Consider the following 27696-nt stretch of genomic DNA (forward strand, 5'->3'; position numbering starts at 1 on the left):
CTAATGCTGCTTAAGTACAGGAAAGCAGATACTGCACTACAGCAGGGAAGGCACTTGCTGGTAGTCTTTCTCTCTTTTTTTTTTATGCAATAGTAGTCAATCTTGGAAGTGACATTACAGCAACCCATTGACTGGTTTGTGAAGCTGGGCAGCCTTGTCAGTGGTGAGAGCCAGTCTCACCTTGACACACCATTTGCCTAGTCTTAGCACAGCCCACACAGAGAGGCAGAACAGCACATTTTGGGTACTTGGACACCAGTTTCCTCATGGTGAAAGGTGACAGTGAGTAAAACACCTGTTTGCTTTTTAAAATACACATAAAGGATATATATAAAAAGAATTTCTTACATTTAGAAGTCTAGATTTTTTTCTCCTTACTCCCAGACTGAACTTTTCACCAGCTTGAGGATGAAGAAAAAAAGATTAAAAAAAAACTTGACAAGAAGGATGAAAGAAACCCCCGTAACTATTTTCAAGGTAAATGACCAATAACAATACACAGTGTTTATCACACATATAATTTTTGCATTGGATGTTCGTGTGCATCAAGATACCACAGGTTGAAAGTTTTACTTTAAATAGCCTGAAAAACCAACAGAGAAAGTATTTTTCCTATTACAGGGTCAACCTTTGAGCCTCACAATCCACACTAGTTTATGAAGAAGTTTCAAAACTTTTACAAAATAATTCAAACAGTGTTTCTGATCCAGAACTGAGCTGGTAATGTTGCATATTTCAAAAAAATTAAATGACATGTTATATACCATCTCCAGAAGCATCAGCAACTCACTCTCTATACCGTTCTATTCATGCGAGGAGCAGCTGTGGGAGCTGGGGTTGTTTGGTCTAGAGAAGAGGAGGCTCAGGGGAAACCTTATCACTCTCTACAACTACCTGAAAAGAGGTTGTAGCCAGGTGGGAGTAGGCCTCTTCTCCTACACAGTTAGTGACAGGACAGGAGGACATAACTTCAAGCTGCACCAGGGGAGGTTTCGGTTGGACATCAGGAGGAATGCTTCACAGAAGGGGGTGTTAAATATTGGAATGGGCTGCCCAGGGAAGTAGTGGAGCCACTGTCTCTGGAGACGTTTAAGAAATGACTGGATGCGGCACTTAGTGCCATGGTCTAGTTGACAAGGTGGTGTTCAGTCAAGAGTTGGACTCATTATCTCAGAGGTCTTTTCCAACCTAATTGTGATTCTACGATTCCGTGTTGCTCTGAGCATGGCAAATCTATTAGCTACCTTCTCAATGATTCAACATTGCCAGTGTGGCATTCATCAGCCTGTCACACCACTGTAGAAGAAAAATGGGAAGCCTGTTTTGAAATCAATCCTCATCTTTGGCAGTTTATGTTCAGCAACACAAGCACAAGACAAATACTTTAAAAAAAAATTAAAAAAAAACATTTTTAAACAGGGAATGGAGGTAGGTGATGACAATTCTTGAAGTCTGAAGGAAATTTTGGGGATATCCAAACCCTGAAATGCTGAATAACATATTCAAGGTCATGCTTTGTCATTGTCTTAGGGCTATTTTAGATAAGGAAGTTAAAAGACAGTAAACAAGTGGGTAATTCTTCCTCCTTGTAGGCAGACAGAGCAGTATGTTATCAAGGGCATCTTTGTAATAAGCATTTCATTCACCTTTAAAATAAGCCAAACTAAGCATAGTTTTGAATTTAAATAAACAGATTATGCAAAAAAAGTTACTGGCACACTGTGCAGAACCAAATGTCAAATTAACTTGCTGGCTCTGCACTGCCAGACAAATGTGCACTGTGCACACCCTTGCCTTCTCGTAAGCCTTTGGTTCCAAAAAACTCACAGGGCTGTCTATGATGGTCAAAAATGCCTTTTCACTAACTGTTGCTCTGTTTTTTCCTAGGGGAACTAATTCTTCTTCAGGTTGTGTCACGTTAGTGTGATTTACATACTCGTATTATATATAGTGAAATGGTCAAAAAATTTATGAACTACAGAAGCAGGCAGGTATCCTTTATTCTGTAATGCAAATTCTTACTGACAATGGGGTTAAAGAATAGGTTTAAGGTAGAGAAGGAGTAATTTAAAAATATAACTATCAAGAGATCTAAAAAGAAGATTGTTTTGAAGTTTCAATAGTTAATTTTTGAAGAATTATTAAGTTTCACATACAGTTTCACATTTGCACAGGAGAGTTATAACTCCAGAAAAATTAGTTTGTTCTAAATAATTTGTAGGGATGAATAGACACTATTAGCAAGATGGCAACCACAGAAATAAAACGATAGCCAGCAAGAAAAATTGTTTCCAGAATCTAAAGTCCAGAAAAGACAGCTAAAACAAAACAAACAACTTCCAAAAAACCAACCAAGAAACAAACAAAAAACACCCCACAACAACCCCACATCATATATCAAATAGCCCAAAACTGAGAGCTCAGCCTTGGAAGAAACTGCTGTGCTGTGGTAAGCTCCTGTGGCCTCTAGTCCAAGCACGGGACTATGAGTCAAGGCTCCTGAGCCAAATCCTAGCCTTAGTAATGACTCAGTAGAACTTGGACAAGCCACAGAAGACAATTTAAAGAGACAATCTCAATTTAGAAATAAGATACCACAGTTATAAAGGGCATAGGTATTTGTAATCTCAACTCAGGTGTTTTCAAGTTCATTTACCACATAACCATTGTTTCATGCAACACACATTTAACAAAGCATTTGCTGTTAAATATTTTACAATTAACATTTGAAAAGCTTCTTTATACTTTCAAAAATATAAGTATCCCTCCTTAGGTATAAAACCCAAAGCAGTGAAAGCCATACACATACTAATACCACATATGTTCCTAGAGACGTGTGCAGCAATGGGCCACCACAAAGACACCGACCTCTGCCCCACTGTGGCTCCCTTTCCTTGCCTCGGGAGTGATTCCCTAACTGTAACTGGTCCCAGTCTCATGACACAGAAGCAGAGCTGAAGCATTTCTTTCAACACAGACTTCTAAGCCAGATGAGGAAAACCCCAAACACTGAGATTCTTTCCTCCAGGCACACTGGTAGGCTCCAAGAAGAACAAACAGCAGGAGCAGTTGTATGGTATATAACAGAAAGCTTTCTATTTAATCCTTGAGTTCTGTTACTGCTTTCCCCTCATTTGCATGTTAGAAACACTTGGCATATCTCAAACAGGAGGCCACAAGTTCCTCAGAGTCTGAAAAATAATAATGTCAAGTCTTTTGTTACAAAAAGATTTACAGTAATTTCACCTGACTCAGGCACTAGCAAGAAATGAAGTTTCCCAGTTTAAAAGAAAAAAGCCCAGAAAATAATTATCCCCCTTCTTAAACGTGCTGTAAAGCTTCAGAAGAAGGAGTTATTAATCTGTCATTGAAAGGAGTCAGGCTTCAATCTGTAACCCAATTGAAACTCATTAAGCAGCAGCAATCTCTTTGCTGACACTGTCATTTAATTTTGAAGGTTTGACTTAAGCAGAGGATGAAGGGGGAATGGGCAGGAAATACATTCATTTTGGCACAGCTTTGAGCTCAGAGACCTCACAATAGCTACAAGGAGTGCTGTTAACTATAGATAAGCCTGTTTTCTTACTAGGAACACTTTGATATCCCTGCCTCAGGCCTTCACTTGTTTGAAGGAAGTAATGGATGTGTGTGGAAGCCTTCATCTTAAAAACCATACCCAGGAGCTTCTGATTAGGACAGAGTCCCAAACAAAGTCTTAGGAATAAAAGAATAGGAAGAATTTTGAGCAAGGTAAATGAAGTAAAATCTGCCTCAAAAATGTTTTCACTCAAGGAGAACCTTCCAGTGCTTCTCCCTTCCCAAATGGTCTTTTTCCACCAAATCCCTTATATTTACTAACAACACAATCTTCTACCTGTGGAAAAGACAAAGGTTTGAGTTGACTGAATCTTCAAGGAAATCTTTTTTGCTGAGGCAAGCCCCATGCTCTGTAGCTGTGGGCAGAAAACCAACCAGCACTTGTAAACAAAATGGTTTGGGGCTTATAGAGAAATGTACCAACCCAAAAGACAGAAATAGCAGCAAGATGACAACTCTGGCTGTCTGTGATCATTATGTCTGACCGTAGAAGTCTTGTTAGTACAACATCCAAACACACGCAAGCCAAGACAGTATCTATTCCATTTCATAGGAGCAATCTGCTGGTTAGAGATGTCTCCCAGACAGAACCAAGAAGCCACGTTCCCTCTTTTTCATCTTTCTGAGTGACTGCTCTGAGCACAGGCACTTCAGTGATCATGGCCTTACCACAAACACACCACAATTCTCAATCCCACTGTGCGGCTGTTCTGACATCCATCCCACTTTACATGCTATGAACCAAAAAAAAAAGCCAGTAAATATTCTTCTAGGACCTTATGGACAGCTGAACAGAGGATCAAAGAAATGTACCATTACTTGTTTTCATATACAGTGCAAAATTTAAGCAGTTGTTTTAGTACTAAATGCAGAAGCCAGCAAAGACTGTGGCTGCAGCCTGCGGTGCGTAAGTAGTTGCATGACACTTCTGCCTTTCTGATTCCCATAAGCTAGAGAAGAAAGAATGTACTTTGACTTGCAACAAGAAAAGCCATCTAAAAGCTCAGCCTGCTTACAAGCAGCACACTGTCCAGAGGTCTCACAGCTGCATTTCCCAACCTTCTATACTGCCTTTTACCACCCTTCTTCTTTCCTCCTAAACTGGTACAAGCTTTACCTTTTTCCAGCTGAAATCACCCTACAGTTCCTAGTCACTAACTTCTTGCTCTGCTGCCACTAAGACTGATGCCTCCTTGCCTGCTCCTGAAGATTTCAGGTGCTGCTGTGGCCTGACATATTTCCCATCCCTTACGTCTTTTTTAGCAGCAGTGGTCCCAGCATGGTGCCCAAGTGGTTGGGAACCTATAATTTCATGTCTCCTCCTAGGACAAAGTTGGCAGCTGAGTGATAAAAAAAAAAATCACGTTTATTAGAGATGAAGAGCAGCCAATTGCTGCTACATGGAATAATCTGACCCATTGATGTCCAGGACAACTACTGGCATCACAGGGGTTTGGTGCAAGACTCCTTAGAAGGGCAGAAAAAGGTAAGGAGTAAACTCCCTTCCAAAGGCTGATAGCACTTAACATGAGCAGAACCCCTGTGCACCCTGTGAGCTTGCTCTTGTCCAAGCCATTTTAAGGGCATAAAGCATATTTTTTATTTCTGCTGTCTTTTGGCCATTCACTCCTCTCCCTTGCATATTCTCTCAAACAAATACAACCTCAAGAAAAAGCATACGAGATTCTTAGGCTGAGATAGAATGTTTTCCCACACAAACAGTTTCAACACAACAGCTCTCAGCCCCACACTAAAATCTTGGGTTTGGACGTATGCAAAATAGTCTCTATAAAGCAATTCTTGCATCTCAAGGCAGATGAGTACACTGTCAGGAAGATACCAAGCCAAAAGAAGGATCTTTGTTTCAATTGCTTCACACCACTGCACTCTCAGGGCTGTTTAAGATAAGCATCATGAAAATAGCCTCCAAAATTCAAGTTTTTTCTCATGATATGATTTATAGCAATTAAAAGGTATCATTTTTTATCAATACATCTATGTCTTAACTTTCAGTTAGAAAATTGCTTAAGTCAGCTTGCTTTTTAAATAATTAACTACACGTGGTACTTATAAAAACCTGGGAATTTATACATTTTCCACCAGAATTATGAACAACTCCCACTTTGTATAGAAACTAGAGGACAGGGGATGGACTCACATCTACTATCATGAGGTAGCACAGAGTATAGCAGGCCATGAAACCAAGCACTGCTGCTCAGCATGCATATCCTTTACCATTTTTGCATACAGGAGTTTAGGTAACCTGCCACATTACTGCTCAGATGTAACCTTCACAGCCTTTTCTTTTCACTTTTTCACTTAGATTTTTCAAGTGAAATACAGTATCAGCTAATTCTGGCTTCAACTCACTTTCGCTTCTCCAAAGATACTCTTTTCTTAGATTAATAAAATGCTTGACAGAATCATGTAAGTGCCAGTGACAAGAACATGCAAGACGGTATTTTGTCCAGCCTACAACTGCCATCCCATACCACAAAAAAAGTATCTCATTTAACAGCACCATGGCTGTTAGGGCTCTGGTATCAGATAAGTAGTTGAAACCAACAACAGAAAACCCCATAAACAATGGTATGTCTACATAAGAGGTTACTCCACCCTGTGCTGCAGCGATGAGAGTGTTACATCCCTCAACATTGCTTGTCTAGAGAGCTACCCTCCGAGAACATGCAAGTCTTCATAACTAGATTTTTATTTTTAAAAACTACATGCTAGTACTGTTGCTTTTGGACAACATGGTTAAAAGTTGGGTGATTAATTACACACTTGGAGAAACACCTCTTGAAACTTTGAGAAGCATGTATTCCAAGATTTGTTACTATATAAATTTGCAGGTTAAAGGGCAGTGTATGTGCACTTATTAATACCCTCGAAGCACAAAAGCTGGATCAGTAGCTAACACATAAGGACTGCAGATTTACTTCAGTGGAGGTAAGTATCTAGGGGAATTCATTGCAAGCTTCTATGTTGTGTCCACCAAGCTTAGTTTTGGTACCATACCTCTGTATACCCTGACATTTAGGGAAGCCACCAGGAGTGGTGAATGGCTCTTGCCCAGAACCAGCAGGAAACGCAGCTGTTATCTCTTCCAAGCAGCCAAGTGTTAAAACGAAGAGAAACCAGTCAGAGCCTAGGCTTTCCCATTTCTCCCATTGCTGCTCCAAGTGCCAAGACAAAATACAAATGACTTTTCCTTTCATCCCACTGCTTGAGGCTTCCAGCTCAACTGAGCATTTTCAGCCCAACATGACATTTTTTACACTTCAGAAGATACATTTTAATATGCCTCAAAGTATTAGACAAGTTAATATACACCCCATAGGCAGACACTGAATCTTCTCTGTGTGATTCATGTTAAAAAAGCCACAGATGTGCTATAAATGAAGTTCATTTTTTGTAGACACTGAAAGTCCCTGGCACACTTGAAGAGAGTTCTGATTTAACGATTTGCCTGTTAAAAGCCATTAGCAGTTTGCAAGAGCTCCCACACATTTATCTTGCAGGTTGTTCATCAAGATGGATGGGGAAAAAATAACAGTAATCAACTGCAAACAAAACAAATTACAGTGTTGAAGTGTAAGCACCAACTTAAGTCTGAAGAGCAAATCTAAAAGTTCAAGCTCATATTCAAAATCTAGAGCCTTATTAGGACAAAACCGATATGTTCAGACAAAGCGTTTGCAACTGCAACTGTCATGACTAAAGAGAAAGGGAAATGATCAAACAGTGATTGAAGTCTCCAGAGAGAAAAGAAGAAAAAAAAAAAGAATTTTTTTTTTCTCTTTTAATGTCAGCTGAACGTTACTTGGTAAAACCACTTTTGAGTCCTAAAAAAAGCCACTTCAGTGAGTTTAGAGACTGCAGTGTGTTTGGAGAAGTTTTAGAAAACTCCCAAACCACATAACAGAGTTTTTAAACTTCAGATACGCAGCTTCTTACACAAAAGTAATTCAAAATGTTATTAACTACAGCATGGATTTCCTTGGTGAAATATCCCAATGTAATGACAAGTACTTTTAATTTGTGCATTACTTTCTACTGGCTAAGGGTTTGCAGAAAGAAGAAAGTCAGATTCTTCATTTAAGCTGCCTGAAAAACAGAAGAGACAGCTGTTTCAACAGTAGCCTCCAACACAACCTTGCAAATTTGGAATACAAGATGCAAAGGATGAGCACTTGCCACTCTCACAAGCCCAACTGGTAGGAACCTGCAGATGATTAGCAATCTAGAAAATTGACCCAAAGACAAAACCAGAGTTCAAATCAGAAGTTTGGCATGAAAGAGCCCTTACGTTCACAGATGCTGCCTAAGCCAGTTTATTCAGACAATATTTCTTCAAGATTCCCCATGGCTTTTGGCTGGAGACAAAAATAAAAATTTGTCTTTATGAAGCAGCCTCAGCTGCTTTTTTCTATCGTATCAGCAGACCTTTATCTGCAGCTTTGACTGTTGCCTTTTCACTGGCAGGTGTGGGTTGCCCCTCTCATTTATCTCCTGTGCATTTAACAACCGGCTCCCTCTGGAAAAGCCACTCAGCAAGAAGTGGACTACCAGAACATGCAAGCTGCAGCACTACCTGGACACTAACCTCTTAATACCTCCTAAAAAGGCAACCTGAGACTTACAGTAATTCCCACTGATGAGGAGCAAAACCAAGGTCTGATGTGCCATATAAAGTATTCTTTCTGCAAACTGCTTAGAAGTTTAATACTACAAGAGCATGGAACTCTAAAATGGATGATTACTGCTTTACCCTCCAGACACAGTGTTGCAAGCACATCTCAGATTTTAAATGGTGAGAGCTCTGGCAAAAGCTCAAGGTAGTTTTTATAAGAACTGCTCTCACTCTGAGGTTGCAGAGTATTAGGCTTATTAAATATTAAGGCCAGACAAATTGCAGAGTTGTCAACAAGACTCCAGACTTTGCAATCCAACACTGACAGACTGAGTGGTCTCTGTGGTATCTTCACCTAATGTTGCTATAGATTTTGCAAAAGGAGTGATTGCGTGAAAGTAACTTGATTTTTTTTTCAGACAAGGAGTAGAAAATATTTCTGTCAGAACAACATTTCACAGTTCCAATTTCTGAGGAAATGTCTCATAAAAGCAAGGCAAATTCTGTCAAACAAAATTTATACCATTGTATTTTGCTAGACTTATGCCCTATCCTTATTAATGCCTGTGCTTCAAAAAAAATTCGCCGCTAAAGATTAACTAGAGACATTCATAAAGTTTTTTAAAGGGGGATTCAAAAAAAAAAGTTAAGACTTCTAAAAAAAAAAAAAATCAAACAAAAGTGACAATAGTGAGAAAAGATTATTTTAGCTGTTAAAAGAATCACTTACTACACTAGGAAGAAAAATTCAAATCAAGTTATGAGTATTTCCATAGAGGCTTCCATCACAATTCTGCCATTGTTTATAAAAGATTAGAACCAGTAGTGGATATTTAGCTAGGCTTCCACATTTACCTTGATCAAAACTACAGCGCAAACTCATGTGACACCAGAAGACCCACACACACTGGAGCAGGGAGGGCACCCTGATATAGCTCAGACAGGGAGGAAAAAGGCTGGGTGATGACACACTGACTGTCAATAAAGCAAAGACACTCACCAAGAAGCAAAGTGCAAAGAAGCTGTAACCAAAACATGTTTCTACCCAGAACACAATTTTCTAAAGCAAACTGAAGTGTTCCACTCTGTACAGGCAGCACAATAAACTTCATTTCAGTTTAGAAAATTGCCTACCACTCCCGGAAATCAGCAGGCAGAACATGAGAATATTGCATCTGGTTAGACAGCTCAAACATGAAATCCGGCCTCATTCCAACACATCTTAGATTTACTCTAAGATCGGACTTGATAAAACCCACAGGAGGCTGCTGTGCACTAGGATCCCATCCAGTTTGCTAAAATTTGTTAAGGATATCAGCAAGATGGGTCTCTTCCAAGAATGACAAAGCCCTAAAGCAAAACCATGCTGTCTGCAGAGTTAGATTCCAGTCTTGAGTTTGCTTCCAGGTGATGCAAAACAACCAGACGGCCCTTTTTACAAGGGGGCAGGACTTGGCGTTTTTGAACAAGTAAGTATTTAGGGGTTTGGTTTACCACAGTAGTGGGCTTTCAAAACTTCACCAATACATGAGAGCATAGCAGGGAGTTTAAAGAAAAGAAAATCCCAATTGCAGGCATCAAAAAGGGACAACTAAAAGAGATTCAGTGAGTGCTTTTGATGCTTGCCACAACTCCTCACCTGCAAGATGGAGTTATAGCACTCCCCTGCAAACACATCACAGGGTTTAATGACTGAGTGAACTCCAGGAGAGTAGCAATCACATTCCGAAAAAATAGGAGAAGGGAGGAAGAAAATTTACAGAGACATGTTACATGATAACAGTTCCATATGTAAGCTCTCTTCTAGAAGATAAGAGGCAACACCAGGAGTTACGTAGACCTTTCAAGTCAACTGTTTGAGGTAATTTTCTGTTTTTATCTCAAACAACATCTAGTAATAGACCTTCACTGCTGCTAGAAACACTATCCTTGAGCCCAAGGTAAAGAAGAAGTTGAGCTAGCACTGCTGAAGCATGAGTGAGGTACACTGACACAGAGATGATGATGCATTTTCTTAGAGTGGACAGAAGCAGAGCACAGGTTGGACTGGTACACTTTTGGAGTACTGACTCTCAAGTCATGGCTTTTGTAGTTTCCATAGACCTGGCAAAATATCCTAGAAGTCCACATGAGCATGGAAGATAGTAATAATGGACATTGTTATTCAATTTCCTGTGCCAGAAGTAGCATGGAAGCTGGTTAGTACAAATGTACTATACAGGCCAGTTCCTTCAGCGCGACCTGTCAAAATTATCAAGTAGGAACATGAAAAAAAATAATATCTGTGATAGGGCTATAGTAATACAAATCCAGCCTGACAGATAGCAAATGGGCAAATGGTATCCACAGAAGTGCAAATATTCAATTAACAACACCTATGAGCAATAATCACAGATGTCCTGATGTCAGGAAACATAGTCATACCAGTTCCTGTCAAACCAGGGAACACACATACATTAGCAGAGATCTGCAAAAAAAGCACATCACTGTGTACTCAAGTCTAGTACTAGCAAAGACCCTAAAGATTGCAACTATGCATAAAATAATTTCACTGAAGAAAAATCTGAAGAAAACAGTATTCAAAATATGTGCCTAGGCGGCTTATATCTGTATCTTCATCAAGGGGAAATCCCTTCCCCCTTGCTTCTCCTCCTCTAAATCTATGTGTATATATCTGAAATAGCTACTATTTTCAAGCTCTTATTTTGCTATTCAAAGGCTCTTTATGAAAGAACTGACAGCAAACCGTCACCATCAAAATATTGATCAGGAAAGACTGTCTTCAAAAAGTACCACTAAGATCTACCACTTCAGCAGCTGTGTCGAAGTCCACAGATTTGCTTGTTGACTCAACCAAAGGAGATTCCATAGTGAAAACTGGAAGGCAAGAAAACCTTCTTCAGAAGAAAGTATTAATACTACGTGTAATAAACGACACTCACATAAGTGCTGGTGTTTTTTATATACCATTAACAGCTGTTACATTTGGTTTGTGCAGTTGCTAAACCAGCTACCCCCAATGGAATCAGAAGCCCCAGTCAGTCAAGACATGTCCTGATCCACAGCCTCAGTGCCAGACACACTAGGTACCCATACCCTGCAAAACACTTTACCAAAGAATTAATTTTAATTCTCTATTTTAAATTATATTGTAGTAAATTCCTAATGCTTTGTCTGTTTAAAGTGTTGGTTGTACTTGAACTGGATTGTTCCATCAAGAGCAAACTGTTAACATGAAATACTACTCAGTTGCTCCAGGACCAGGGTATTGCAAAGTGCTGCATGCCATGTAAGAGTACAGCAACTGCCCAGTGGCCATTTACTCCCGATTAACATCATATTTAGAAGAGACTATTATTACTGGGGATAGAATTGCTAAAGTGCAATTCAGAACACCATTATCAGAACACCATTGAAAAAATTTGCATTTAGTACGACCCACCACACCAAGGGCAAATTGGAGTCTGAAGGCACATAACTCTTGGTCACAGTACTATTTATATTTGAAAAATACAGGGAACATTTCAGACTCCAGAATCAACTCTGATCTTCAGCCAGCACAGCAAAGTATTCCTTCTTCAGTGCTCCTGACATAACACAGTGCAGCATCCCACTCAGAATTGCAAGTACCTTTTTGCTAAGACAGCTAGCAATGGAAAGTAGAAATAAAATCTAAAATTACAAGCTTTTAGTGAGAAATAAACAAATCAATCACATTTAGGAAGGGAGATACACTAGTACAGCACATGTGGTCTTGGAATATGCACTCTGAGTACTCTACTGTGCTTTTAATAAAATGAGTATGTTACCCTATGAGTGCTAACATTTTTTTCAGCCCAAATACTCCACAATATACTGAAAACTGAATATATGCCCAAGACAATCTGCCCATTCATGACCACTAGAGTTCATCATTCCTACTTATTCTTCATCCTTCACAGATGCAGTAATCCTTATGAATGCAGGCTTTCTTTAGATTGTAAAGAATGGCAATAGGGCCATAATGAAAATCCATCCAAAGAAAATCCAGGCTTTCAGAGCATGCACTGAAGATTTGCTGATCTGTACAGTGGTCAGCTAGAAAGCATACACACTACAAACAAAACAGGAAAATGGTGGAAATTGAGTAAAAATTGTTTATGAAGCACTACATCATTTAAATGCTGTATTTCAAAAACTGCAAAGGGCTTCCGTATGAATAAAGTTATTTCACAGTACTCGCCTTCCCAAATACACAGAAAGACTACATTTCCCCACTCCTTTTTGTCTAGGGATCCATAACTCACAGAAAGAAGAAATGACAAAAATAAAAAGAGGTTACAGATATGTTCAAACATTTTTGCAGGTATTGTGGAGCTCTCTGCTGCTGCTGTACAAAAGTATGTTCGTGGCAGGTCCTGACAATGATGTATTCTGAAGCTGTAGCAATTAAAATAGTTCTTGAGAAAAATTACTGTTGCAATGCATGTTCACACCAAGGACCTCAAGAGAATTACTGCTTCAGTGAGCCTTTCCTCAGTAAACCAGCTGCACAGTGCTTTTGCTATAACCCAATGCAAATTAAAAAATTGTCTCCCAAATTCTAAAAATAAATTACACAATAGTTAATGCAACCCAGTAAATACACATTCATTGCATTTTTTGTGAAGCTTTTAACAAGCTGTATCAATTTAAGCAAGAGGACTTGTTATGAAATATGAGCAGGTTAAGCAATAATAAATGGAAGATCAAATTGGATAACTGCTCCTTAGACTCGCAGGTATAGAAAACCAGTTTGGGGATTGAAGCTAATTATCCTAAGAAAGCAAGCAGACTGCTTAGCCTACCATTTTCTTCTGGAATATTATAGCTGTAAAATAGCTGTAATATTTTAAAAGGAACAACAGAACTTCAGGCTTGAGTACAGCATTATCATTGTTACCATAATGTTGCAGGTTATGAGATCCAGATGGGTGCGGGAGAAAGTGTCATATTTGTTATAATAGCAAAGCACTGACAAAAGGTGTGCCCAATTGCTCATGCTAAATGCTGCCAGACTGAACTGCCAGATCACAGGGAAAACACTCAGTGTCAGGCTGCCAAGTTTTAAACCAAAAAACATAACAATAAAAAAAAATTGGCAGATAATATCACTAAATATAAGAAATCTGCATATTCAGTACCCAGCCTAATGACTGGCCACTGCTAAAATATTTGCTTTGAACACTGGATTCAGTCTTGATTATTCTCTGAGCAAAAGATCGTCTTTTCCAGCAGTCTAAGTGGAAGATTTACCATTAAATTCAACTGAAAGTTGACAGTGTCCCACAATTCTCCTGCTACAACAGTAACTAAAACTTTGCACCAAATCAGACAGAAATAAAGGACGGAGAGGATCTTGCAACATGAGTTACGCACACAATGCCCAATACTAAGACACTTGTGGGAAACACCGAAAACCCCACAAGACACCCAGAAAACTCCCCCATTAACTGTTTTACCAATAGTCAGGCACCCTTGAAAAAAATTAGTCAGCTCTCCTTATGTTGGCTAGAAAAGAGGGCACAAGAAGTCACTCCATGCCTCTGTGTCAGGTTGACTCAGCCATGGGGTAGGGACAGTCCAGCACCATTATACTCTCTAGCACTTGTACTTATTCCATAAGAAACATGGCAGCCTGCCTGCTTTGCATGGCTACTATAAAGAAAAAGATATGGATATGCTCTAGAAACAGGTCAGATATGCAAAGTCAGATCATGTTTAATTGGGGCCCTGTATAACCATTACAAGAGCAAAGAGCATGCACAGTATCCACTGCTTTAGAGTAGAGGTTCTACTTTTCCCTGAACAGTAAAGATGATGCTGATGGAAATCAGTGAGTAAAGACAGAATCACAGCTCATGATCTGAGTTTGGCCAGGAGTTTCCCAAACAACCTTGACCAAACTTTTCCTGTTGCATACTTCTGGTCTAGTACTATTTGCCATCTCTAAAAGGCAAAAAATAAAATTAAAAGACTTCACGATGCTTGGATACTTGGTATTTCATGGAGCTGTAAATACAGACACACTTTTTTTTTCCATCCCATATAAACAGGCTATGATAAAATCTGGGTTCTAACTTCAGGCTGATGAGCAGCAGTGGCTCAACTATTCCCCTGCTCCCTGCTATCATACCATTCCTGCAGGTGTGCCAAGCAAGTAGGAGTACAAAGAAAAAAAGCAGCATAAACAGGTGACTAAAAACATTTTTAAGGGCTGAGCAACTTACTCGAGGTGGTTCAGAGATGATGCAACCAACATTGACTTCTAAAAATCTTTGCCACTATATACCTCAGCAGCCTAACCCCAGCCAAAAATTCCCTGCTCAGTTAAGTTCTTAAGAGGAAGTGTCATTTTTCAGGATTTCCTGCTTATCACCTCAAAGAGTTGAGGCTACTGGACTGTGACCCAGAGACTATGTAGAAAGGTCTGACAAATAGCACAGGAATATAACAATGAAAACTCTAGACTAGTAATCAGAATATTTTTCTTCTTTGCAGAAAAGCTTCTAGTTTTTCAGCCACTGTTTTTTCACCCCTACGAAAAAAAAAAATCATATTCTCCCAGAATGTTTCTGTCTTCCAGTCTCTCAGCCCATTTCAACAAGCCTCATAGAATCTTCTGCCTTCTCCTTGGCTACATCTCTCTCTCTCTGCAGATACAATTCAGACAAGCATTTCTCCTTGAGGTACCTGTTACCACAGCAATTTGTTCTGGAACTTCTGCTGGACAGCTTAGGTGACTTCTCCAGCACTGGCTGACCTCCTACCCACTGAAGCTTACAAAAAACCTGCTTGATCCTCAAACCCATCAAACACTAAGTAATAGATAAATTTTCCTGATCAAGACAACCGCTTTTCTAGCAGAACATGTCCTACAAATATGAGAGTAGTAGCCCCTAGTCCATGGAACTTGGTCAGTTTGAGTTACAGCATGAAAGCAAACTTCATTCCACACATTTTAAAATGGATATTGCTTTCAAATTAATTATCCTTAACTTTGAAGTCCAGAATTATTCAATGGACCTCTGGCAAACAACTGCTAACAGAAATCAGAAAGATCTTCCCAATCCTTTTTAACTGCCCCAGGACACCCTTCCGGTCAAACCAGTCCACCTCCTCCAAACCACAGAAAACCTCTGCTGGAGCAGGAACTTCCCATAATTCTGTATTTGTCAAAAGCTGCTGTTTCCAGCTTCTCAACCAGTAAGGCAAATATAGTGTAACAGGCAAATTACCTGTAGTAAGAGCTGTCAAAATTAGGAGTATACTTAACCATTATTTAAGGTGCATCAGATTGCCAGCGATCATATATTTATTTCATATATGGTTCAGAGACCTTTTATATTCTCCATGCAACATACACTCAGTTTATATTTCAGGACAATAGAAAGAGGATATCTGAGTTTTAGTTGACAAGTCTTTATGGTTTCACTATAAAAAACCACCATCTCCACGTGTAAAATATTTCTATAGTAAATCAAGTGTAAAGAAATACTGTTTCCAAACAAGTAAAGCTTCAGAAATCTGTCTCTGTGCTCAGATAGAGTATTACACAAGAACAGGCTATTCTGGAAAGTGAGCAATTCAACTGTGAGGTGTGCACATTGTGTGTGGGTGCACACACGTGGGTCAGAAATGTGATCAGTTTAAGGATCTCAGTGTACAGAAAACACCATGCACATTTGGATTCCGGCACTTTGGCATCATTACAAAAGCTCCAACTTTTGTTCTTAAGCATTGCCCTTTTCTGCAATTAAAGGTTCTGAAGATCTCAGAAGAAGGGTTCAGTGAAAGACTTTTTTTACAAACTCATTATAACTTAATGTTACAAATTAACTCAAATTTCCTCACTCAGTATTCGAAGAAAAATCTATCAGATAACCCTGGTGGTAAATAGTTGCCTGTGGTCCAACTTTTCTCATCATAGCTGTGAAATCCATACTTTGCTCACGACTCAAACTTTAAGCCTTCTTTGGAAGCACAAGGACTGAAGGACAAAGTAGGTCTTGTTTTTGACATAGCCTATCAGCAAGTTAAAAAAAAAGTTAGTTTGATTCTTGCTATAATTAAATGTTCCTAGAGAGAGTGGCATCTTTACTTTTCACTTTACAAAAACACTGATTCATTAAGTATTAATTAAAAAAAATCTAAAACAATACCCACAGAACCAGAAGGACAGCTGAGAACACAGCAACAAAGCAAGAGACGGTCAAGGAAAAAAGTTTATTGTAACACAAACAGCAGAAGTTTAATCTGAACACAATTCTCCTGTGCCTTGAGAAGCAGAACATCAAAGGAGCCAATGTTGCAATGAAAGCCTAGGTTGTAGACATGTAGAGAGACATAGGAATTCATATCTTATATATACATCACCTAGAAATAAGTAACAGCCCACAAGTGAAGACAAGGTACAGATAATTTCATTAGTGCTCAGGGGAACCAGTCTCCGTGATGGAGAAGACTGTGGTAGCAGGAGGAAGATAAAAATGACAGGCTACTTCAACCATTCTGATATTGAGCCAACCCTCTCATTCCCATTATGCAGGGAACTGAGCAAAGATTTTTAGTTTAGACTGAGGAAGAAAAAAAAAAGTAGGTCTGACCTATGGAGAGGAATCTAGGTTATCAGCATTAAAGTAAGCTATTGGATGCACTTGGGGCAAAGTGAAGTAACAATGAAAGAGTTTTAGGTGATTCCCACAAAAAAGCATGCAGTCAGCATAAATATAATACTTCATTTAGGAGAGCTAAAAGACAAGAATAACAAAACCCACAGGAACCATTGGACAGCAAGATTTATCTCTGTCAGCATCATGTATATGAATAAAGGAAAGCAAAAAGAGGCTATTAAAATTCATATAGACATCATCCTCCAAAAATTTTGGGAGTCTTAAATTTCTCTTGGAGTTGTGGTAGAGGTAATTCATAATGCAGAAAAACAACTTGTGATCTGGTAACAGAGAAGCAAAGACAACCTATGGCTTTGGCTAGTGAGCATAGCAAACCAAATGCTTCAGAAGTAGATTTTGAGTTTGTTTTTTTAATTTCATTTTTAAGAACATAACTATAAGTTTAACCAGTACCTAAAAGATTGAGGCCCCAATGAGGGGCCTCAGGTTCAATGGACTAAAAAGAAAGTGATTACAAATGCGATGTAGATTGTGCTTACACCTCCTGCCCTGCCCTTAGGAGAGGGGCTCTGTCATACATAAAAGCAACAAGCAAAGTCTCCCCTATCTGTAATTAGGGTTGACAAAACACTAAGATACATCTGACATCATAAGCACCTGATGCTATGAGAAGATTAGGTATTTCTGTTTGAAGTACACAGAACTGTCCCAAGTTTTACACTTTGGAAGGGATCCCAAAACCATTAGGATCAAAAACTGAACATGTTTAAATAAATATACTCAAGCATTTGCCAGCAAAAGCAATAAAACCTTTTTATGGTTCCCTCAGGGAATGGGGGACATAATCAAGTATTACGTATCACCAAGATATCTACGCTGACATTTCTCTGTTTCATGCAGGCACAGGTACAAACAGAGTATACTGCAATTATATTTTGTTACTGCAGCTTAACAAGCAGGTCATCATTAGAAAATCACTCACTAGTTCTTCAGTCATGCAGTGCTGAGGAAAAGATTAATTTTATGTCCGTGAATGTCTGTAAAAGACCATCAGGAAGAGAGTGTGTGTGTGTCTGTATGTGTGTATACAAACTGCTATAACACATACAAACATGGCTGAAAAAGGTTAAAAGTTTCTAGATGTAAAAAATGAACTTCATAAACAATTTTTTGCCAAGTCAGACATACTGCTGTGCAGAGATCAAAAGCAATAATGATTAGGCTGAAACAGGGTACTGACACTCAGTTGCCTATGTAAAAGTCTATTCCAGCATGAAGGTTACTTCACTCACACCATCATATCTTCAAAATGCAGTGAATCATTCTTGGAAGAAGGTGAGTAAATAGTGTCTGGTGGGAATACATTCCCTGTAAGACACTATCATTGAAGATAGGTATGACAAAACCACACCATTTATGCTGTGCAGCAATACAAAGACAACTGTCAAAGTAAAAGATTCAAGACAAACTGAACAAGCAGAAGTGTGCACTTCAATTTTGTGAGCCAGGAAAGGATGCTACAGCTAACCCTGCCAGACACGTCTGTGGAAGGTCACTTACAGTCAGCTTCCTCCGCACTTAATACAGAGGAAATATCAAAGACAACCCAGAAGAAACAATCAGGTGTCACTTCCATGACAGAAATAAGCCTTTACACCAGTTTTCTTCCTCCAGGTATGTTCCAGACATGGCAGAACTGCAGTGTAGCCAGTGATGCCAACTCCATGCACTGGTTCACATCTCCTGTAAATGCTATTTCCACCTAGATGCCATATCCCTCCCAACTAGCCAGGGAGGGATAGTGTTTGCCAGTTCAAACTCCTCTATGGAGTCCAACTTCTAAAGGCTACTTTGAAAACATAAATTACATAGCAAAACTAAAAGACAGTTGAAATAAGTTCATGTTTCAGGCCATGAATAACAAGTTCAAATATGGCATCTAGTAGCAAACACAAATACAGCATGAATTGTATTCTCTCTCTCTCAACCACTTAAAGCTATCAACTTCATTGCTCATACACAGACAAGTAAATACAGTATCAGTGAGATAGAGCCTATGTAGGTCTTTGGTGAATTGCCATTACATCAAAAAGCCAACGCAGATCACTCAAAGATTCCCATACAAAGCCTCTACTTCTCCAAATGTAATTTTTTTTAATACTTCATGATATATAAAAGACTAGAGTTTCTAGTTCACCTACAAAACCAGCCAGATCCTAAGACTGCAAATAAGGGTGCTGGGTGTACAGGGAATGTAAATACATGATGTCCATCCTCAGCAGAGTTTTGGATGGGACAAGCATGACTTGTATGTTCAGGAAAGACCATAATGCAAGTACTCAAACTGCAGCAGAGCAAAGATTCTATGGCTAACACTAACAATTTGCTCACTAAGAAGGCAATTTAAGGAAGAACAGTCAAGTTGTCTCATGGATAAGGGGACTTCTCAAGAGAAAGGTCATTACACAATCAGTAAGCACAATGAAGACTGACATGAAAGACTGAGAAATAGAAAGGATTACGCACCAGTAAAACAACAGCAGAACAGCATATGGCACATTAAATGCAGATCCCCTTTCACCACTGAAGGACTCGATATCAGTTGTCAAGTGTGTGGTAGTGAGGAAATAATTTCTTAGAATTAGAGTGGAAGCAGATAGTATCCATCCTTATGGATTCAGAGTATAAATCAAAAACTAGACATATCTTTGTAGGACACTTCATATTTTTAAACTATCATCAGTTATAACATCTTTCTATTAGTATCTCATATTCAGAGCAGTGGCAAAGGTTAACAGCAGTTTTCATATTTAATCCAATTCTTGAATTAATAGGACAGCATCCGAGCCTCAGAAGCAATAACTACACTCACAGTGTGTTGGCACTGATCACAGACATGGTGTGTCAGCTGCAGAGCTGGCCCAGTGAACAATTTCACATGTAAGGGACACCAAGCCACACAAGCGGCTTTCTCTTTAACTAGCTACCTATAGCAAGAATTGCAGGTGCACACACTGTGCACCCACAAACAGCCAACACATTGAAGACTGTCATCTTATGCACAGACAAGTTAATTGCATTTTAGAATGCATTTATACCATGCTCCTTTGTTTCCATCCTGTTTTTATTAAGAATAGTCTCACAACCTCATAATGAAAGAGCAGGAGAACATGTCAAACCCACTTAAAAAAAAAAAAAACAACTCCTCAGTCCTAACTTATTTTTTTAAGCATAAGTGAGAAGTGAAGACAACTACGGAGACACATGGCATTCTGAATAAGCAGACCAGTCTATTTAAACATTTCCACAGAGCCATCACACCAAGGTATCCATCCATCAGCCCCACAGCTCTGCTGTTCAAACTTCCCCCTCCAAGGGGCTTACAAGGTAACAGAGGAAGAATTAGAAATACGCTCATAATGTGTACTTAAAGTTTGCAACGGGTGTTTTGGTGGCCTCAGCTGTCTTTAAAACCATTTACTACAGACCTATTTCAACAAGGCAGAGGCATTTTGAAAAAAATCTACAAGTGAAGAAAGTGGCAGCTGTGGAGAAGTAGTCTAGACTACAGCAGACCTGCAAGTCCCCCCAGCATGGCATTAGGGCCAGGACCCTCCAGTGGCAGAAGAGCTACCCCATTGCTGAGTAATCAAAGGCAGCAGAGTAGCCAAGCCCATGGACACTCCTGGCAGCAGTGCTGCACCCATAAGAGCTCTGTCAGGATAGGAGTGCAATCTTTTTCCATCCATCACCCACACATAACATCTGCATCAAGAAATGTGGAGCTTAAACCCAGCCTTTGAAAAGGAATATGAAATATCAAAGCCAGGAAGAATGTACAGAAACCACACACCACCCCTGGCTAAGAGCACAGTTCATCTTCTTGGCTCTAATTTAGATGGAGCCTTCAACAATTTCTCCCCAATAAAAAAACCAGCTTCTACCAACATAGCTTTCAAGGGCCTTTAGGTGCTTTTAAAGCAAAGTGAATTGTCTGACTTCAGAGCATGGGAAAAAACCCAAACAGTTTCATACAATTTCTCTTCTCTCTTCACACTCAGTTAATTGGAGGGTGAAGTGCTTTTTAACTGGAGAAAAAAAGCAGTGCGTTTTAGCCAACTTACCCATCGCTGGTAGGCACAGAAAAGATCTGAACTGCTGAGAATCTCTGTGTATTCTTTACAACTCTAGTAAAAAACCCTTCAACATAAATACCCTTCTAAAAAAAATAATTGCTTGTATCATATCCTTTCAATGTAGACATTGCTTGGTCTAAAGCAAGGGGAGAAAGGCTATATTCAGTATTAAACGGGATAAAGCTTTAATCCTGAGTCACAAATAAGAACTCTCTGTTGGAGAAAAAAAAAGTCTACAAGCTGATATTTCTGACTGTCAGTGTGGAAAGAACAGACTTGAGTTAAATACTGAGGCTGTCTCCTGAACATACAGGGACAATTCAGCAGCTCAGTGCTGGACTCTCACCAGTCAGCAGGTGAGCAAGGAGAGAACATCCATGGTATACAACACCTGTTAGAAACCTAGATAGGAACTGCAAAATATTGTTACTTCTGGCCCCTAAGAGGCCAAGATACATAGTTCCGGACCGCAGAATGTGTCCTATAACTTTACTTTTTTTTTTTTTTTAATGATGTCTGACCTGTGGTTCCCGCTTCAGACTTCTGGTTTCTAAATCGGTGCAGTGTGAAACTGCCACTCCTACCTAATGAAGAGAATGATTGTTCAGATAGCAGCGGAATGATGTCCCTACTAAGGGAAAGGTTTCACCTAATTGTCTAAGATGTTGTCTTGAACTACTCTACAGAGTCAGTTGGTAAGGGGAGGCCAACTTTCAGAAGGAAGGAAAGGGGGAAAGGGCTACTATGCACCCACAAAGTGAGGTTTGTGGGTATTGAGGATACAAGAGGATCATAACTATCTGAACCACAACACTTTTCTGTCACAGGGAATTGAGCCTTCCCATCACTGCTTCCAGACCTATCTGTATGCATTGCAGAAAACCATCCCGGCTTGGAGGCAAGGCCAGTCACCCAAGAGTTTGGGCAAGTCAGAGGCAAGGCTTACACCTGTTTCCAGTTGTGCTGGGAGCAGCAGAAGTGTAGAGTTCCACCTCTGTTAGTGAGCCCAGGACATGCAGTACTTTAGAAAGGTGTTTCACAGGTTGCACTGCTGCACCTAAACGCTGCCCAGGACTGGTTGTTCAGCTGAGCCAGGAGAACTTCCTGTTGTGTGCGTAATTGCTTTGAGTGAAGGCAGTTTGAGTGTTAAGATGCACTAGTCTTTCTATAGCACAGGAAGTGAGAAAGGTCTATTAAAGACACACTACAAGAGAAGACACACAGCTATAACCACTTCAACACAACCTTTTTTTAATTAAGTATCAGAAAGAACAGTATCTGAATTGTTCACTGTGTTTGAATGAACAATTAGTGTTTGTTACAGAAAATTCACAATGCGGTACTGTAAAATCCAGAGAGACAAGATTACACACCAGTTGCTACATAGATTTTTATTAACACAAACATGGAAATGCTCCCTATCACCTTTCTATGACCATCTATAAAACAAAGGCCTACTTTATCAAACAAAAGGAGACAGCTGAAAACCCAGGCCTGATCTCTCCCATTCACCCTCTTCTAAAAACATGGAGCCCCAATGACTCAGTAAAGAAGCACTGAGATCGGGACACCATTAGCATCTTGTTTTCAGTTTTCTCATCTGCACCAAAAGCAGAAGCGACTCGAGCAGCTGCATCCCAGTTCAGTCCTTGTGTTCTTTCAGGAAGATTCATCAGAGGATCTGTTTAGAGACATATTTCTATTGCAAAGTAGCAAAGAAAAATTGGAAGTAGTTGCAAAAGAAACATTCTGAAGTGGACAAAGGAAAACCTCAAGCTCCTACAGGGCCCAGACAAGTGCAACACTAACCTGTCATGGAACCACCTCACTGACAACAAACTTGTGCTCTAGACATCAGCTTACCTCCACTCAGCTCAGCACACTCCAACCAACGCAACCAGTCAATGAGCACTCACAGAGGGCCAGAAGGCTGGCAGACGTGAGCTCTGTTATATTACAGAACTGGCATCTGTTCATGTTAACTTTTTAATTCAGATGAGAATTACAGTATATGCAGAGGAACACCTTTCCCCCTTCAGCCTCTGCCTGTTTCCTACAATCACGTGGTGCTGCAGAGCAGTAGAAGCTTTAACAGCCAGGTATGTCACCAAAGGCTACCTCACACAAAAGGAATGCACATGTCCACTTCTCTCTTCTTTGGTTCATGCCAGTGATCAGAGGGTATTCTGGTGTTGATTTGATAGAACATCTCAAAGATGAAGTTCACAAACATAAAAATTAACTAATTTATCTTAATTGCTCTTAAAACCACTGCCCTTGCTAAAAACCCACAACTAAACAAAAAAAAACCCAAACCCACAAAAACACCGACAAAACAAAGAAACCCAAAATCACTGCTTCGAGGACTACAGATGAATTGTACTCCAAAGATACTTCAGAAACATCAGCAATTTATAAGCTATCCAACTACCCCACCTGAAGAGCAAATCTGAAATATATGTAGGTTAATTACAGATATAAGCATCATTTCTTCTAATTCTGTCACAAGATAAATTTATAATTTTTCCATCCAGTCACAGGCCGTAAAGCAAGCTTACAGAAAAGATTGGTATTACTCTTAAAACATCCTGAGCAGCCAAAAAATTGAGCAAGACTCACTTTGAAAGCCCATAACAAAGTGACTTAAAATAATTTTCAGGAAGAATAAGCAGGTTGCCAGAGAAAGGATAATGTTCTCAAAACTGGGTGCTCAGTTATGATCCTAAATTTAGTATTAGGAGGCTTATGTCAAAGTGGCTTATTAAATACCAACATGAACATGATTTTGCTGGCAGTGGACATGTGTTAGGTCATTTCTAGCATGTGTAGATATCAGAATGGTAACAGAGCACTGCAGCCAGATGAGCTAAAAATAGATCTTTTCAGTATCTACTCTGTGGATACAGAAACTTAGTCTGATACAGAATATTCCAGAACAGATATAATGTTTTTATCCTGAACATTCACAGCTTGTCTCATTTCTAATCCACAATAGGTAATTGAAGTATTATATGCCTCTTCATATGTTGTTTTCTTTTCTCTGTACCCAAGTCTGATTTGCTTTTACTTCTATCTGCAGTGCTAGGACATGTAGTTCCCAGTCAGTTCCAGAACAACCCCACAGTCAAGAAGGTACCTGATAGGACTTACATCTGTGCTGATGCATGAGTGGCCAGTGTACCTACATTATCACTTCTGAAAAGAGACAAACTAATTGCATAATGGGAGTGATACCACTGAATCTGCTGGAAAACATCTACATACCTAGACAGTTGCTTCCTGAGGAGCAGAGTGCTGGGGAGCCACCATCAGTTCCCACCCTTAAGCTCTACCCTGAGCTCTTGACGTGCATGTTCCATGTACTATTGCTCCCTACTAAATGGCAATGCTTCTCAGCAGAGAATGAAGAAACTGCCAAACAAAGTTGCCACTGAACCTATTCTGGACAAACACAAATAAAAGCAAGCATCATGATCATTATCACAAGTTGAAATACATGTGCCAGCAAAGCCTCAATTCCTTAGTTGCTCTATTGTAGATTAGTGTTAGGTTGGGTTGTGTTGGGGTTTTTTTGATTGCTCCATAATGGCTTGCATTAGCAATACTGTTGCTGAAGCAGCTGCCATTTTTAAGTATTTAACTTCAACGGAGCAACAGCCTTATTACAGTTTCAAGACTTGAATTAAATTGTATTTAGCACTTTATAAGCTAAATAAATACTTGTGTTTTTAGAACTTCAAACTCTTCAGTTGAAATATTGAGTTATGATTTTGTGTTCAAGACAGACATGATCAAACATATGCACTTCAAATACATACATATTTTTTAGAAGTGCAATTCTCAGATATCAAATTATTAGCAAAATAGAAACCCATCTATCAATTTAACCACTGTCCTTTAAGTAGACAAGGAAGGAAAAGGAGAAACTCTTATTTGAAGAATTAAGCCTGATTACCAGAAGTATACCGGAAAGTTACTATGACGCTATGTTGTTTTCCTTGCCATACAGAAAGTCTGCAAAATGCTTAAGTGAAACTAGGTCTCAGCAGAGCTTTGCCAGCATATTGCTAACTATATTAGAAAGGAACTGAACTCACTAAACATGTTTCCTAGTATGTTTGCTACGACAAGGCAAGAGTCGGTTTGTTTAGGAGGGAGAAGACCATGTATTTTGATATGCTAAAGGGACTCATTTACACGATGAGCGCATTGGGGAATGATTTATGAAAAAACATTACTTTTGGCACACCAAAAACATAGAATGATTTGAGCCAATCATTCTTTTGGCAATGCTGTCAGTGGGGCAGAAAGAGCTATAGCACAGTGACTTTCCTAAGACGCAACTTGGACACTTTTACATCACATTGGAAACTTAACACCCATTTCACAGATCAGGAAATATATGTTAGAGTAAACTAATTTGAGTTTAATGAGAGGCAGAAGCTCTCCAGTTGAACAATTTCTCATTTCCCACACAGCTCATCAAAACACGTACCCAAATGCCCTTGATGCCCTGGTACTTGTATTGCATGCATTAGCACTCCCACATACACAAGATTTCCACCATAAACTAAGCCACTGAAATCACTGAAATGATCATGAAACATAAAGGAACTTTCTGAAGGTGCCAAAAACGAGGTAATATCTAAACCACATCTTCAATACCACCTTACCCTGCCTCTTTTCCAATCAGCACACAGACAATTAATCTACCGTCTCCTGAGCACTATTCACCTGCTAAGCATTATAATGCCTCTGCATAACTTACTTATATACCCAGTTGTTAATTTGTCAGTCTTCAGCAACGAGCACATGTGAAGTACACAGCAATGCAGCAAAGAGATCAGTGACTAAGAGCAAATTGGGATGATTTAAGAGAAGCATCACCAGAGGAAAATTCCACTGCTTTGCAAGCAATCACATAGCCCTCAAGAGCAGCAGTACTCATCGGGGAGGAAACACTTCACTTTCCTTATCCCCTCGAGTGCCGAATTTCTCATTTGTGGTTACCATCAATATGCTCATCCCAACCAACATGAGCCAGGTGTTTCACACGGTTCAGCAGGAACCGATTCCGCTCACGAAGGAGAAGAAGTGCCCCCGGCGCTTATGGCAGTAGCCAATCACGAGCAGACAAATCATTTTTTAAATGGATGGCTGCTCCTCATCGCGACCGATTATACTCTGCGTAGCAAACTGCGCACCAAATACAACCGTTCGAGTTCCCGGTGGAGCGAGAGCTCCACGTCTCCGGTGCAGGCTCACCTGCCGCCCTCTGCGCCAGCAATTCACAGCACCAGAGAGACCAGATCAGCACCGTGAACATTAACCAGCCGAGCCCGGATCCTCCGGACCATCAGCCTCACAAACGCAGGGAGGAAACACAGCTTCTGCTAAGGAGTTTACTTTCCCTTTGCTCACATCCATCAAGAAAAGGGGGCTGGAGAGGGCAAACAACTCAGCACAGCTCTCCTTCAACCAGGAGGGCTCGGGATGAGCCGCGGGCGCTGTCAGGGTGCGTGGTGTCACTGCGGTCAGTCGGTGTCCGCAAACGCGGGCCACCGGTGAGAGCAGCGCGCCAACAGCCAGGGAGCAAATCCCGGACCCTAAACACGCTCCTTTCCTCGTGTTGCGGCCACAGCACGGCGAGGGCATTGGGATGGCGATTTCCAAAGTCATCCCCGCAATGACCTGCACGTCCCGGTTCTCCACATTGCTGAAAGTACGGCCGGCGAGCTGCCTGTTTGCGGCGGGAAGGGTCACTGGAACGCTGTCCCCGCCAGCACGGCCACGGCGGTGGGACGCACCTTCCCGCAGGACACCGCTCCGCTGCCGTACGGGAGGCAGTCTCCTTCTGTCCCAGGAAAGGCGGGGGCGAGGGGAGGGGACCCAGGAGCAGCGGCGGGGGCGGTCGGGCTCTGCGGCAGCGGGGCTGCCCCTGCCCGGGGCTCGGCCTACCCGTGTGCTGCCGCCCGCCCGCCCGCCGCGGGCTCGGCGCTCCTCCGGCGGGGCACAGCGGCCCGCCGCCACCCCCGCCCCTCCCGGCACCTGCCGCGGGTGACTCCGGGGGCTGAGGCGCAGGTGGTGCCGGGGCCCCGCGGGACTCACCGTAGATCATGGCCAGGCCGGTCTCGTGGAGGAAGCGGACGCGGCGGTGCTTGAAGAGCCAGATGGTGAGGATGGTGAGGGTGAGCAGCAGAATGAAGGTGAGCAAGCTCACGCTGTCCTGCCGGTGGCTCTCCTCCGCCTCCTTCTCGGTGGCGAGCTCCTCCATGGCGCTGCTGCTGCGGCCGCTCCGCTCCGCCGCCCGCAGCCCGCCGGCCGCCAGCAGGAGCAACGGGAGCAGTGGCAGCCGGCGGCGCAGGGGCACAGCCATGGCTGCGGGAGGGAGGGATGCCGCGGCTCTCCGCTCCGCTCCCGCGGCGGTGGCCCGCGGGCACTGCCCACTGCCCGCCTCGCGGGGGAGGGAAAGGACGGCGGGAGGGAGCGGCCCCGGCGCGCAGAAACCCGCCCGCCACCGCCTCCCCCGGCCCCTTAAAGGCGCAGCCCCGCCGGTGCTCGCCTCGGCCGGGCAGCGAAGGCTCGTCTCCCGTGAGGGCGCAGTGTCTTCCTTTCCTCCTTCCACCGTGTCCGGCCCGGCTGCCCCCGCCCGGGAGAGGTGCAGGGATGGGTGAGGACC

The 27696-nt window shown here is 41.2% G+C and overlaps 1 protein-coding gene across 3 annotated transcripts in view; it reads right to left on the minus strand.

Moving 5' to 3' along the window:
* The window catches only part of SLC9A7 (solute carrier family 9 member A7), a 73180-nt gene extending 45868 nt beyond the window's left edge, over positions 1-27312 (minus strand). For 2 of the 3 annotated variants that reach the window (XM_017818438.1, XM_017818437.1), the window contains exon 1: positions 27126-27312. In XM_017818438.1, the coding sequence (XP_017673927.1) occupies positions 27126-27291 (166 nt within the window). In that variant the 5' untranslated portion in view covers positions 27292-27312. The remainder of the gene's footprint in view (positions 1-27125) is intronic. The other variant, XR_001875380.1, reaches the window with a different exon arrangement.
* Between the last annotated feature and the right edge of the window lie 384 nt (positions 27313-27696).

The sequence above is a fragment of the Lepidothrix coronata genome, unplaced genomic scaffold, assembly GCF_001604755.1.
Source record: "Lepidothrix coronata isolate B3197 unplaced genomic scaffold, Lepidothrix_coronata-1.0 Scaffold68, whole genome shotgun sequence".
Lineage (NCBI taxonomy): Eukaryota > Metazoa > Chordata > Aves > Passeriformes > Pipridae > Lepidothrix > Lepidothrix coronata.